General features: G+C 46.7%; 2 protein-coding genes across 2 annotated transcripts in view; one reads left to right on the top strand and one right to left on the bottom strand.

Annotated features, from left to right (window-relative positions):
* The window catches only part of LOC147710516 (ectonucleoside triphosphate diphosphohydrolase 8-like), a 615,095-nt gene that overhangs the window by 161,359 nt on the left and 438,325 nt on the right, over nt 1–15,411 (bottom strand). The gene's annotated exons all lie outside the window — the stretch shown is intronic.
* The window catches only part of LOC147710518 (ectonucleoside triphosphate diphosphohydrolase 8-like), a 409,769-nt gene that overhangs the window by 322,053 nt on the left and 72,305 nt on the right, over nt 1–15,411 (top strand). Inside the window, exon 6 of the mRNA XM_086921188.1 lies at nt 9,275–9,505. Within this exon, the coding sequence (XP_086777314.1) occupies nt 9,275–9,505 (231 nt within the window). The remainder of the gene's footprint in view (nt 1–9,274; nt 9,506–15,411) is intronic.

Below are 15,411 nucleotides of genomic sequence, written 5' to 3'. Positions count from 1 at the left end.
AGTACTGCTATCCTTTACCTGGGATACCTGCACAAATTCATGAAGCGACACCGAGCTGGGCCAATACAGAACGCCGATTACCCCCTGAGGGGTGCCAGTTTCGTGTCGAGGAGGAGCATCTGCTGGGGGGGCATTCAAGCACCGCTAGCCCCTGCGTGAGAGAGGCGGAGATGTGCCAAGGAGGATAGATTGACTACCAGATCACGAAGCTTGCGAAGGTGGGCTGACCTCTGAGACACGAGTGCTGGGGATCGGATTGGTACTACCTGGGTAGCTGAGTGTCGTGTCATTCTACAGCCAGGACCCATTGGCAGGATATAGCGCTGTCGAGAAGTGACCAGTGTGGTTACAGGAGGATAGGCGGCACGGGAGGAGCGGTGTCTGACCCACATATACCCTGAGTGCCTGAAGAGAGATCGCCCAGCTGGAGATAAAGTGGCAAGGGCAGCTGAGCTTTTTGGGCGGATCAAGGACCTGGAGAGGTGCGGGCGAGCAGTAGGGAGGACAAGGCCGTTGCGGAGAGCTGGCTGGGAAGGTGCCGACCTGACGCTGAATAACTGAAGGACGAATTACAAACACCTGTGGCAGAGGCGGTGGCTTTGGGGACCTGGATGGCCACGAACGGCCGAGAGATGAAGCCGAAATCGGGGCAGGAGCAGGCGAGGGAGCTGGAAGAAGATCGCAATGCCCAGAATGTCCCAGAGGGAACGGCGCAGGAACAGAGACTGAATAAACGCCTTGAGGGTATACTGGAAGCCATAGCGGTGACTAAAGAGTCCTTGCATCAGGATATTGCACAGGTCGCAACAGGATTGGGTCACCTAAGAGCGGATCACTCCAGGCTGGCGGACAGGGTGAAGGAAAATTAGCTACTGCTTCAGGATCTCAAGCCTGCAGTGGTGACAGCGGAACATAAGTTGAACGATGTGCTGGATCGCTTAGCGATACTGGAAAAGAGGGCGGAGGACTCCGAAAGTCGTAATCGGAGAAACAACGTACAGGTAGTAGGTCTGCCCGAAAAGACGGAGGGGGACGACGCGGTCGCTTATATGGAGAACTGGTTCAAGAAAGTTGTTGCCCCGGAAGGCCTGTCCTCCTTCTTCTCCCTCGAAAGGGCGCATAGGGTTCTGGCCCGGCCGCCCCTGCCGGGTCGCCCACCTCGGCCGGTGGTGGTCAAGGTTCTGCATTTTAAAGACAGGGATTTGCTGATACAGCGGGCACGCTCGGCAGGTCCTTTCCAGGTGGCGAACAGTGCTGTCACGATCTTTCCGGATTACACCCAGGAAGTTCAAAAACGCAGGGCCTCTTATTTATCTGTGAAAAAGGAACTAAGGGATGAAGGGATACAATATTCTCTGCTCTTCCCAGCCAAGTTACGAGTAATCCTGGATGGGTCGACACACTTCTTCCAGACCCCTGAAGAAGCTTGGACTTGGCTTGAATCGTATAGGGCTGGCACAGACCGCAGAGGTAGGGGGGACCACGGAAAGCAGAAGCCTACCCAGGTGTGCAAATCGCAACGCATCCGCAAACGCAACAAAACCCAGAAGACGCTGCAGGACACCCAAATGGCAGCAGACAAACGAACGGCCCTGGCGGCGACAGCAGTGATAACAGGGTCACAACAGGAAGGGCAATCGGTGGGCTTGGAAGCTGAAGATGGAGGGGGAAAATCAGGCGCAGAACTCTTAGATGCGGACAGTGCACAGGGTCTGTTGGTCACTCCCCAAACGGTGGATGGGATCCTTAACGAGTGACGCCTCCGGGAGTGGACTACTGATGGCTGGCCCCTGGTGGGACTGCTGTAACCGGTAAAATAAAGGACTGCAGGTACTGTAGCGGACTATTCCATGGGGTCCTGGGCTCGGGTGGTGGCATGACCTGCCTCCAGTTGACCCTGAACCACCCTCCTATTACCCTTAAGGCTATCTGTAGTGGCGACTACAGAATAGAATTGTGTGTGTTGTAGTGGAAGTTTGGATGGGGGCTAATAATGTGTTATTGGGTCCTGTTTTGGGGGGAAGGGATGGGGGAGTTCCATTGGGAGTTGTATATGTGGGGTTGGGCTGCAATGATGTGGGCGATCGAGATGCGCAGATGGGGCGGATGAGGGATGATTACAATGGGGACGTTACCTAAACTGAAATGTCTCACATGGAACGTCCGTGGCCTTCGAACCATGTCAAGGCGTTATAAGGTGCATGCGTATTTAGTGAGACGTGGGATTCAGATAGCGCTGCTGCAGGAGACACATCTCACCAAACAGGAGTGTAGTGCCCTGCAGAGGCGATGGCGTGGCCAGGTGTTCGGCACGACCTATTCTGCGTTTGCCAGAGGGGTGTTGATCTGGGTGAGGGCGGGAGTCCCTTTCCAGGCCACGAACCATATTGTGGACCCTGACAGTAGATTTGTGGCAGTGGTGGGGAGGTTGTTTGGTCATGATGTGGTCTATGCAGTGTTTATGCTCCGAATATAGACCAAGCCCGCTTTTTTGATGGACTCTCTGGTTCCTTGGCACACTTTCTAGTGTGACCGGTGATACTGGGGGGGGGACTTCAATTCCATTACAGACGTATTGTTAGACAGATCGCACCCCCCATTGACTGACTCCTCAGTGCGCAGGCTTGCCAAGCATAGGACGGACTGGCAGGACAGATGGGACCTCCTTGATGTATGGCGGGGACACCACCCCGACCTTAGGGACTACTCCTTTTTTTCGGCAATACACAAATTACATGTGCGTATAGATACCATACTATGTAGTAGTTCGATAGCCGCCCTGGTGACGCATATGGAATATTTAACTAGGACCATATTTGATCATAACCCTCAGTTGGCTTATGTTCAATGGCAGCGAGTGAGATCAGCGGTCCCCACGTGGAGGCTGAAGCCGGAAACATTGGAGGACCGGGTTTTCAGCGATACCGTCCGCGAGGGTATCGAGAATTACTTTGGCGAGAATAGGGGAACGGCTACTACTAGATCAGTGGAATGGGATGCATTCAAGGTAGTTGTGAGGGGCCTATGCATTGGTAGGTTCTCGGGCGAACGGTCAACGGTCAGCGATCCTAGCTGACGTGGGAAAAGCGGAGGGTGCATTGAGGGGCCTAGAACAGCAGCGACCGGAGCGACCGGCACTACACGCTCGGTTACAGGAAGCGAGGGAACTAGTTGCAGCAGAAACAGAAAGACTGCGGAGCTATGACTATAGGTTATATACTCCTAAAGTACATGCGGAAGGGGACAAGGTAGGCACGTTGCTGGCAAGACTAGCGAATCCGGAACCCAGAGGGAGCCCAAATATGAGCATACGGGAGGTAACGGGAGAAACGATCTATTCTCAAGCCGCAGTCCTATCACGCTTCTTGAGTTATTATACGACTCTGTATTGGAGCCAACTGGACGCTGAGGCTTCTGACATAGAGGACTATCTGACGGGCGTTCAACTTCCGGTGCTAGATGAGGACAGCACTAAGGACTTGGGCCGCGACATAACGGTGCCGGAGATTAGAGAGGCGATCAAGCAGATGGCTAGGAACAAGACGCCAGGAGTTGACGGCCTGCCGGTTGAATTTTATGCGAAATACAGTTATGTTTTGGCGCCCAGGCTGCTGGAGGTCTATTCCGAAGCTCTGGAGCTGGGGCATTTGCCTCAATCGATGAGAGAGGCGTTAGTCGTTCCGTTGTTGAAGCCCGGGAGGGAAGGTAGAGATGTGACCTCATATAGGCCGCTGTCCATGCTAACAGTGGACTATAAAATTCTGAGTCTCATTCTGGCCACCAGACTGTTGCCACACATGACCACACTGATTCATCCCGATCAAGCCGGGTTCATTCCCACTAGAAACACCTCGACTAACATCCGTCGCCTTGTTCGGGTGCTAGGGAGCCACCTGGAGCCGGGTCAGATGCCGGCGGTGCTGTCCGTGGATATCGAAAAAGCTTTTGATAGCCTGGAGTGGGAGTACCTTGATAGGGTACTGGAGAAGTTCGGTTTAGGGGGACAATTCAGGCGTTGGACGAAAGTTCTCTACTCTTTCGCAACAGCCAGGGTGAGACTGGGGCTGTGATATCTTCTGAATACCCGGTGCGCAGAGGGACGAGGCAGGGATGCTCGCTTTCCCCTTTGTTGTTCGCGCTGGCAATAGAACCCCTGGCGGCCCAGGCGCGGTCGGGTGTGGCGTATGGTGGGATTATGAACGGCGGGAACCCACATTATATTTCATTATATGCGGACGATCTGCTGGTGTTTTTGGAGGACTCAGTGTCGGCGCTGGAGGGAGCAATTACAATGCTGGCATGTTTTGGGAGACTGTCAGGCCTTAGGGTCAACTGGGGTAAGACATGCATCTTTCCGTTGCGAGCGAATATGCCCCGTCCACCCCTGACCGTGGATGTCATTTGGGAAAGGTTGTGCTTCACCTACCTGGGGGTCCGCATATAACAGACTAACGACATGCTGGAGGGGAACATAGGACGTTGTATAAGGGCCCTGGAGGGATGTATGACCTTCTGGGCGTCTCTCCCCCCCTCGGTGCAGGGCAGGGTGGCGCTGCTCAAGATGGTGGCTTTACCCCGATTGCTCTATTATTTTCGCACGTTGCCGGTGTGGATCCCTCAACGGGTTTTTAAAGAATTGCGGACATTGACGACTGACTTCCTGTGGGGGCATGGGAGGCGCCGAGTAGCACTGAATACGATGATGAGACCTAAGGCTGAGGCTGACAAGAAGATCCCCGGGGCCCTGGTGCTCCTAGATCTCTCCGCCGCTTTTGACACGGTGTGTCATAATTTACTGTTGAAGCGTCTGAGAGATCTGGGGGGACCGCACTAGGCTGGTTAACTTCATTCCTGCAGGGAAGATCGCAGAGGGTTCAGTTGTCAGACCTAGTATCTACAGCAGCGGCCATAACCTGTGGAGTTCCGCAAGATTCTGCTCTTTCACCGCTCCTTTTTAACATATATTTGCAGCCATTGATTTCAGCACTCAACCAGATGGATTGTCAGAAATACAACTATGCTGACGACACACAGATCATCATCCAAATTGAGGACTCACCAGGAGCCCAAGCCAGGCTGCATAACATCTTAAAGTTTACGAGTAACTGGATGTCCACCAACTCCTTGAAGATTAATCCAGAGAAAACCGAAGTGTTGCCTATCACCATCTCGGGCAACCCGTGGAACGATCGCTTCTGGCCCAAGGAGTTGAATAGGACTCCAGTACCAGCAGGCGTGGTGAAAAGTCTGGGCATCCACATCGATGGTAACCTGTCTATGAAGAAGCAAGTGTCTTCTGTGGTGGGCACATGCGTCGGCCTCCTTAGGCAACTGCGAAAAATTTCCCAACTGTTGTCCTTTTCTACTTAAAGGAGTGTGGTGTCTGCAATGATCCTAGGACGTTTGGATTACGGGAATGCCCTCTATGTTGGGCTTCCCCAGCAATAACTCTCAAGACTGCAAATAGTCATGAATGATGCCGCTAGATTGATTTTTAAAAAACCCAGGAGCACGCATGCCGCTCCTCTCCTGTGTCAACTACATTGGCTCCCCATTAGGCAGAGGATAATATTCAAAGGCCTATGCATCGTGCATAAGGCAGTTTATGGCAATGCGCCTAGCTACATCAAAGCCAGATTGTTGCAGTACACCCCTAGGAGGACTCTGCGCTCGTCTGAGGATAATCTTTTGGTTAGCCCTCGCTACCGCCTGTCCACCCTTGGCGGACGTGCCTTTTCGACCACTCATCTGGCAGCTTGGAACAAATTGCCACTCTGCCTTCGGAAGGAGTCTAATCTACTGCCGTTTAGGCGGATGTTAAAAGCTGTGCTCTTCCGAGATGCATGGGGCATGATATAATCTGGTTGCCTGTTTCTATAGTGTTCGGTCTTTCCAAGTACAAGCGCTTAGAGACCTATTGGTGATAACGCGCTATATAAATTGAATAAATAAATAAATGAGGGGGGAATGGCGGCTCCTGATTTCGAATTATATTATTTGGCGGCGCAGCTACAGATTCTAACACAGAATGTCGCAAGAGAATTTAGGGGCCCGGACCAAGACAGAGGGGCAGGAATTCAGAGACATATCCTATCATATATTATCATGCAACAGAGGCTGGAGTTGCGGGATCTTACCGTGGAGGAGAAGACTTTGCGGCTATGCTGGCATAGAAGTTTGAAAAGGGCGGGGGCGATGCGTCCATATGCACCGGATTTCCCTCTGGGGATGCTGACGGCGTTGCCGCATGGAGGGGATTGGTCTCCGTTACTGGATTGGGAGGACTTCGGCCTTCAAATGGTGGGCGATCTATATGTTGATGGGATGTTAGTGCCCTTCAGAGTACTCCAGGACCAATTTGGCCTCCCTGATGGGAGTTTCCTGTTGCATGCGGCCGTGACGGCGGTGATACAGAAGCATTGGAAAGCTGGGTTATCGGAACCCTGCACAACCATGGCCTGCCAGTATGTTGTAATGGCGGCGGGTACATTCAAGGCGGTCACCTGCCTCCATTCTAGAATGCTGTACGAAGGGCTGGGGCCGCTCGCAGTCTTGAAGCAAAAGTGGGAGGAAAGTATAGGGAAACCCATACCGGACGCGACTTGGGGCCATACCTTGAGGAGAATATGGAAGGGGTGCAGAAATGCCCGGTTTCAGCAGGTGCATTTCTTTGTAATACACAGGGCCTACTTGACCCCAGGGAAGATCCGGAGGTATTTCCGGGTGCAGGAGGCAGTATGCCCTAGATGCCTGACACCTGATGTGGAATTGGACCACATACTGTGGGATTGCCCAAAACTGGGGTTGTATTGGTCAGAGGTGGGGGAGCTCCTTAACGCAGTCACTGATCGACAGGTGGAGTACGACATGGCGACGTGTCTGTTGCTCTGGTTCCCTCACACGGCCAAGACAAAAATTACAAGCAAATTCATTGACTTGGGCCTTATTCTGGCCCAGAGAGAAATTACTTGGCATTGGAAATCGAAAGAGGGTCCGTCAACTAGGCGATGGACGAACGAATTGCAGAAATGGGCCCGGAGTGAAAGTGCGGTCAGACTTCGACAAGCTACTCGCACAGCGAATGTGAAGGGCTTAGAAATGGCGAGAGCCTGGGAGGCAATAGTGCAGGCCCTAAAGGACTATTTAATTGAAGACGAGGACTAGGGGATGGCCAATATAGGAGGTTCCATGGGACACGGAGATACATATGTATGGATCCCTCAGGTCACGACAGATTTGATTGTGTGTACATGGATATGGCTCACATCAGCAGCAGTTGAGGGGGGTGGGTTAAGGGGAGGGTTAGTTGGGGACCGGTACGGATAGCGAAGAGACCTTAGCGGACGCTAGACTCAGGTATGGGCCAGTGTGAGGAGTACCCATGGAACATGTTCCCAACAAAGTGATTAGATCAACTGAATGTAAAATGTCAGGAGACTCCAATGGGGGGCATTCCAAAGGATGACTGAGTGCGATTGAGTCCCATTTGTGTTGCTATTATTCGCTATCTATGGGACTCTGTATTCGGTTGACTGTATTAGGGGGGGGGTTGAGAGTTATAGAGAAGCAGATACCAAATTGTATTGTTGACCAGATGCCTCTGCGCGATATTTTCTTTGATATTTCTGACAGATTTGTAGCTAACACCGCCCGGCCTCCGGGATGTGGGCTAAATGGCTGTGTGCAGTTTCATTGCTGATCGGTGACTTACGATGGTCAGAGATGTGAAGGTCGAAATAAATCATTGTTTGTTTATGAATCTGCAATAAAAATCATATTTAAAAAAAAAAATGAAGATCACTGGTGCAAACTTAAGTAGGTTGCACTCAAGTGGATGGACCTTTAGTCCTGGACTGAGCTGTGACAAAACTACCACAAACTATCATGAAGCACATTAGGCCACACAATGATGAGAGAGAGTGGTAGATTTGCAAATGAAAAAGGTTTATTAACAGATTAGCAGAGATATAAATTCAAAATCACTCAAATTATTTGTAAACTAGTAGTCTATACATGAATGAGTTAATCAGTATTATTCAATCAATCCAAATACACAAACACAAAGACATGCTGTTTAAAGTTGTCATCCGCAAATCCCAAATCTTCAGCTTCCCATGAAGGGAAGTCCCCTTAAGTGCCAAGCAAGAGAAAGTCAGGGAAGATGGGAAGACGTCGGGCAGAAGGTGTCGGCCAGTAAAACATCTATAAGATATGACTCAAATGAAGATTCAGTCGGGTAAGTGAGAATGGATTTGGCCAGGAGCCTAACATGTTGGGCAGGAGGAAGCCTCTCTAAGGAGAGTGGAAAGGGCATCTGAACTGTAACTCAGCAGTGCATAGTTTTTAAACCAAGCTTTCTATGACAAAGACAACTCCTTTAGGTTTCCACAAAGAGAACAATCAGGATCAAGCGTGTTGTGATAGCAGAGCCCTAACTACTGTCCGAGACTGGCAAATGCTGCACGGCCTTCATCTTGATATCAGCAGCAGGATGATGGTGTTCGGTCAGCGGGTTCTTCATGCTGGTCTGAGAACCATTGTTCACCCTCCAAGGAACATGCACTGACAAACGATGCATTTCCATTCATATGTACTGGTGTAGCTTGGCTCCTGACATGAGAGAAAGGAGAAATACAAGGCAGGTAAAAGACAGGACAGTTTCACATGAGCCATTTTAAAATGAGGGCCACACTAACTATGGCCAACTTTAGCCTGAAATCCACACGATACATATGTATGTTTTGCAGATGAATGTGAATACGTGTGCAAAAGCATACAATAATGAAAACTCTTCACTAGGTGAACCCCTCTAACCTTGGCAGCGTTGTGCTGATAACTCAGGGATCTCCTAGTTTGTGATTCTTTTTTTCTGCTAATTATGAGACAAACCATGGAGTTAATACCGTCTGGGACACGTGAGCCGGTAAAGGAGTGCTTAATCATCATGTAAGCATCAAGAGCACTGAACATGTATGCTTGCTTTAGAAATGGAGGCATCATAAATATGGATGTATGTTTACATAATCATTATATATACTTATAGGCCCCTTAAGACAAATCACCTAGGTGGATTGGGGTACTTTTAATTTGTAAAAGAGGGTTAGAGCAGGGATATCGTTGTGGTACTTCAAAAGTGAGTTTGGAGGCTATGATTAAAGAAAAGCTGTGTTGCTACTGACTTACAAGGGAATGCATTTTTTTTATCACTAGCCAAGCTCAAGGTTATAGATCAGAGATCAATTCCTTGTCTTTAATTTCTCCTTTCGTTTCGCAGTATTCCTTCAATGGTGTCTGGGTGCGACCAGCCACAACAAATATGTATGGAACTCTGGATCTTGGCGATACTACCACACGCATCAGTTTTATCCCTAATGTTGATATTGAAGACAAACGAGAAGAAGCTACATTCCGGTTGTATGGGGAGAACTACACAACATACACCCATAGCTACCTTTGCTACGGGGAGCAACCAGTACTGAACAAACTCCTCCTTCAAGCAACAGCGGTAAGCCGACATAGGTGCAGTTTGTAGTGTTTTTTAGTCTCATTGTTAATTCTCTCTCTTCCTATCTATAGGGCTCATGTGTTTTGTGGTCGAAGTCACAGCGATCACGGTGTACTTTTTGTACCTATCTATCTATCTATCTATCTATCTATCTATCTATCTATCTATCTATCTATCTATATATATATATATATATATATATATATATATATATATATATATATATATATATATATATATTCCACCGTACTCGTTCACACTCCGAAAAGAACGATGTCCAGGCCAGCAATAGTGTTCAAAACTGGATTTTAATCACAGCCCTACTCGACGCGTTTCGGGAACAGCTTCCCTTTCTCTGTATATGTATATATATATATGAAAACACAGCAATAGGGTTAATCTCTGGGATCCGGTTCCCGTAGTCAGGTGGCGTGTTCCCTCGGCAAACCCCGCCGCCGAGTATTTTCAATGATTCTCAAAGTTTTGCCACAATAAGCATCACACGCACTCGGAAAAAGTACAGCTAGTGAGCGTTTATTTCCAAAGTAACGCTACGCGTTTCAGCACAGAAGTGCCTTGGTCACACTTTTAACCTGCATCTAGTGAGGAACCATCTTAAGTACAAGCTTACTGATTACAAAGTAAAGTAAACATAAAAGAAGTACATTGTAAACAAAGAAACTGGTGCGGCCATTTGTAAACAGAATGAGTCACATAGGTCCTCTATAGAAGCTTGGGGTCTCTAATGATTGTGTATTAGAAAATCATAATATGCAGTTTAAGCAATTCATATACATTGTTAACGATTCAAAAAGTTGAAAGAGGATCTCTGGTTAGAGCTATTAGGAACTCGCTCAAACCTCGATGTGACATCAAATGAAATTAGCCCGTATATCCGCCATTTTTGAACGGGTAATCGTCATTGAACAAACTATAACGAAAAAGCACAGTTAAGCATGGGCGAATTTTGCGGATCTCGCGTTCGCGAATTTTGCGGATTTGCGGATTCGCAATCCGCAAAATCCGCGAATTCCCGCGAATTTGCAGATTTTTATTTTTTTTGTGTTCGCCCGTGTTTCTGCCAGTTCGCGAGGGTTTTTACAATTTCGCAATTTGCGAACTTACCTGTCGGGTCGCAAGTTTTGCGAACTTGTTGTTTCTACGTGTCCAGCCTGTTTGGGACACTCTTCTTCATCACTGCCACTCTCTGTCACCACTGCCACTCTCTGACTACTCATGCCACCCTCTGGCCCACCCATGCCACCCTCTGTTTCATCACCACACCCTCTGGTTGTCCAGTGTACATTATTTTCGGCAAAGCAAAGCACACCTTCCCTGCCTCAAGTGACCTGAATTAATTTGGGGCTGATTAATGTGTCACAGAATATTTTTTTAGCTGGCACCTGCTTCCTTAGTGCGCCCTGATTAGTGATCTTTTGCACTTGCTAAGTGCTTTCATTGTTGCAAAATTAGTTACAACACCTGCCCTGCCCCAACTGACAATAATGAATTAGGGGCTGATTAATGGATTTTAACTTCCAGCCTGGCTCCTGCTTGTCTCCCTTAGCTGTAATTCAGGACCTTTGTGGCATATGTGTAACTATTCTGAGGTTCAGAGCAGGGTCACATAATAGTTTCAACTGGCAACTGAACTCTGGAGGGGCCCCTCAGGAAGCACTACAGGAAATGGCTACTAATGATGAGCCTGAACTTTTGAACCTGGTAAGTAGTTACTTTCAGTTTTGCTAAGAGCGTATTTCTGCAATTTTGCACTTATTCGCGGGGCGCGAACTCACGCGAACAGTGCGAGCAGTGCGAGCAAAATCCGCTGCTCGCGGATTTGCGGATTTTGCGGGAGATTCGCGAATCTCGCGGATTGCGAATTTCCCGAAAATCCGCAAAATCCGCGAGCGGAACGGATTTTCCGCCCATGCTTAAGCACAGTGAACTCAAACTGTTTTTGAGTAATAATTCAAGGGAACATCATTTGAATCAATTAATTATATTAATACATATTTTCCCATTTGCACTGTGTGATACATAATTTCTGTACAATTCACTCGGTCTAGTGCCCGAAAAAAGCATATTGTCACTCGAATTCAGAGTTTAAACAATTAGAAGCGTGAGCCCCATGTATGACAAAAGTGAGTCCGTCTGTAAAAAGAAAACCAGTCTCTATAGTTGGTGATCAATTTGAGCTTGTCAATCAATGTCCCGTCAATCTAGATCAGAGTGCAATAAGATCCATGGGATCAAAAAAAATTTCAATAAAAGTGAAGGTGAATATCTTAGCTTAACGTAGTGAGGTGATAGTCTTCAATTCTTGGATGCCGTGTGGGGGTCAGTGCAGTGCTCAAAATTAATAAGAAGTAGTGTCCCACAATCATGCTCCTGGAAGAAAAATTACCAAAAATTAAAATTGGTTTAAAAACATAATAGTTATACTAATTTGTCACACAATAATGCAGAAATATTCAAATTACACACAATACATGTATAGACACTATTGTCCCAGAATGGACTAAACAGATCAAATTTACAATTAGACACTGGTAGAGTTAATCCATATGGAGGTGGGTTGCAAGTTCCTCATCCAAATTGTGCCCCCCAGGGAATAGTGTTTCCAGTTCTAATATCCATTTGGATTCTTTTTCCCCCAGGGCAAGTTCACGATTTCCGCCCCGTTTGCCAATGTTAACCTGTTCAATTGCGTAATATCTTAGAAGTTCATTGTTCGATTGATGCACCTCTTGGAAATGTCGGGCAATAGGATACTTAGGGTCTTTGTTAGTAATTGCCCTTAGGTGTTCTTGAACCCTTTTCTTTGCCATGCAGGACGTGCTGCCCACATACCTTCTCTGGCATGGACATTCCAAGATGTATATGACATAGGTGGAACTACAGGTTAGAAATTGCTTGATTTGTCGTTTGATTTGTGTCCCTGGTACTTCAAAATCCTTAACCATAACACTAGCTCGGCAGGCCCTGCAGTGTCCACAGGGATAAAATCCCCTTAACCCTTGAATGTGTTGGCCCTTTTTGTCTGGTATGTCACCTTTGACCAACATATCCCTCAAATTACGTCCTCTCCTATATGTTATTAGGGGTCTCTTTGTGAGTTTGGGGCCTATAATAGTATCTGCTTTCAGGATTTTCCAATTGTCAGCCATTATTTTTTGGACCTTGTTAGACTTCTGATTGAATGTTGTGATAATTCTAGGAGGTTCTGTTATTTCAGTTGGTTTAGATTTAGGGTCCAGAGTATCAGATCTTAGAACTGTAGAGGCTTTTTCAACTGCCTTAGTAAGTACCCACTCTGGATAACCCCTTTCTCTGATCCGTTTAAGTATGTTGTTGGTTTCTTGTATATAATCCTCCTCTCTGGTACAGTTTCGTTTAGCCCTTAGGAGTTCCCCATACGGAATACTCCATTTAAGGGGATCAGGATGGGCGCTGCTGATGATGTCACATATTACATCACTCATGACATGGTCAGTGACATCACTCATGACATCACTGATGACACCATCCAGTTATTGTGTGTCTTTCTGAAAAATAAATATGTTTTATATATGGATGTTTTAAAAAAAATTGATTGGTTAACTGGCTTATTAAGTGTATCTTAGTGAATACATATATTAGCGAGTATTGTATAAATATTCAAATGTTTGTATCAGTGTTTCACTTTGTGTATAAGTGGCTGCATGGGTTGGTGAGTAGCTACATGTGTGTGTATATGGGTTATTAGATGTTTTTTTAGTATCAGTATGAGTGTCTGTATGGTTTGGTGGGGGTGTTACTTAGCACATAGATGCATCAATGACTGACTCACTGTTTGTATGTGTTTTGAAGACAGCATATGTGCAGGACTGTATGGGTGGATGAGTGTGTATGTGTGTGTTAGTGAGTGAATGACTGTCTCACTAGTGTCTTTATCAGTAACTGCATATGTTTTAATCTAGTATATGTGAGTATTGATGTATATAAGTGAGTATATGTGAGAGTGAGAGAATGAAAGAGTTCTTGTTTAAATAAGTATGTGTTTCTATAAGTGATTGTTTAAGAGAGTAAGTATGTGTAAGTTTCCTTAGCACTAAGGTGGTAGTGTGTTTATAGCTGTATATCCAAACAAATGGATGTTCAATAGTTTATTTGCATGTTTGATCATGTGTGTGAGTAACTTTTGGATGACTGTCGGTGTGTAACAGGATGTATAGGTGTTTCACTACATATGATGAGTGAATATATGTATGAGTGACTATATAGAACTGTTGGTGAATGAGTGGATGTGTATATAGATGGTGGTATTACTGAATCGGTTGTTGTAACTGGTATGGGTATCTCTATTTTTTGGAAAATTTTAGTTTCTATTTTTGAATATGTGTTTCAAGGGTTACATTACACTGAAAGGAGGTCTGTCACTGTCACAAGGATGGTGTCATCAGTGATGTCATGAATGATGTCACTGACCATGCCATGAGTGATGTAATATGTGACGTCATCAGCAGTGCATTGCAGGCGCGCAAGTTATAGTGAGTCCAACTAACTATAACGTGGGAATTTCAATGGTTTTATGTCAGTAAAATTTCCAGCTAACTATAACTGGTGTCAAACCTATGGTTTTTTCAGTGAATTTAATAGGTTTTTTAAATGCTAATTCCTAACTATAACTGGTGTGAAACCTATGGTTTTTTCAGTGAATTTCATAGGTTTTTTAAATGCTAATTCCTAACTATATAAGGCCTGAAACCTATGTTTTTTTCAGTGAATTTCAAAGTTTTTTTTAATGCTAATTCCTAACTATATAAGACCTGAAAGCCCACCAGGAATCTCCAGTATGCGCCAGGGGACTGCATTGCAGAGAGGTGTAATGAAGCCACGCCCCTTTTTACACCTCTCTGCAACGCAGCCCCTGTGCATGTTTGAAGAGGGGGAACTAATTCCCCTTGCATACTGGGGGCCCCTGGGGACCAACTAGCCCACCTGGAACCTCCAGTATGCGCCAGGGGGCTGCATTGCAAAGGTGTAATGAGGCTATGCCCCTTGTTACACCTCTCTGCAATGCAGCCCCCTGCCGCGTTTGCAGAGAGGGAACTAATTCCCCTTGCATACTGGGGTTCCCTGGGGGCCAACTAGCCCACCAGGAGCCTCCAGTATGCGCCAGGGGGCTGCATTGCAGAGAGGTGTAATGAGGCCACACCCTTTTTTACACCTCTCTGCAACGCAGCCCCCATGCATGTTTGAAGAGGGGGAACTAATTCCCCTTGCATACTAGGGGTCCCTGGGGGCCAACTAGCCCACCTGGAACCTCCAGTATGTGCCAGGGGGCTGCATTGCACAGAGGTGTAATGAGGCTATGGCCCTTTTTACACCTCTATGCAACGCAAGCCACTGGCGCGTTTGCAGAGGGGGGACTAATTCCCCTTGTATACTGGGGGTCCCTGGGACATATCTGCCCAAACACCGATATTCCGAACAATTGAAAATGACTTTTCTTGAGAAACAATTGGATTTGGATTATCATGTCCTATACTTCGGAATTTTTGAAAGACTGACTTTGAGAATGCTATAAATTACTCAAGTGTGCCCGAATTGTGTGGGTAAAATTGATACCTAGTCACTTTGAATAAGAATGTACTTACGTCTCGTCTAACATTTGGAAGAAATATCTAGTTATATGACAACAGGATACCGACATAACTTGGAGGAAATAAGAACACCCTGAAAACGTTCTGTTGTACAGAACGAAACGTTTCGGCTGGCTGTGGTACATAAACTTAAGGAAAATAAAAGCATTTGAATATACACCAAGATTCAGCGCTTCAATAAGGACTCTAAGTGATATGATTTGATTGGACTTATTGTGCAAGTAGTGCTGTGCCAAACTTTGGAATATTCTCCACTAC

This window comes from Lissotriton vulgaris, chromosome 5 (assembly GCF_964263255.1).
Source record: "Lissotriton vulgaris chromosome 5, aLisVul1.2, whole genome shotgun sequence".
Lineage (NCBI taxonomy): Eukaryota > Metazoa > Chordata > Amphibia > Caudata > Salamandridae > Lissotriton > Lissotriton vulgaris.
Note: the sequence above shows the minus strand (reverse complement) of the source record. Positions and strands in the feature narration are given on the sequence as shown.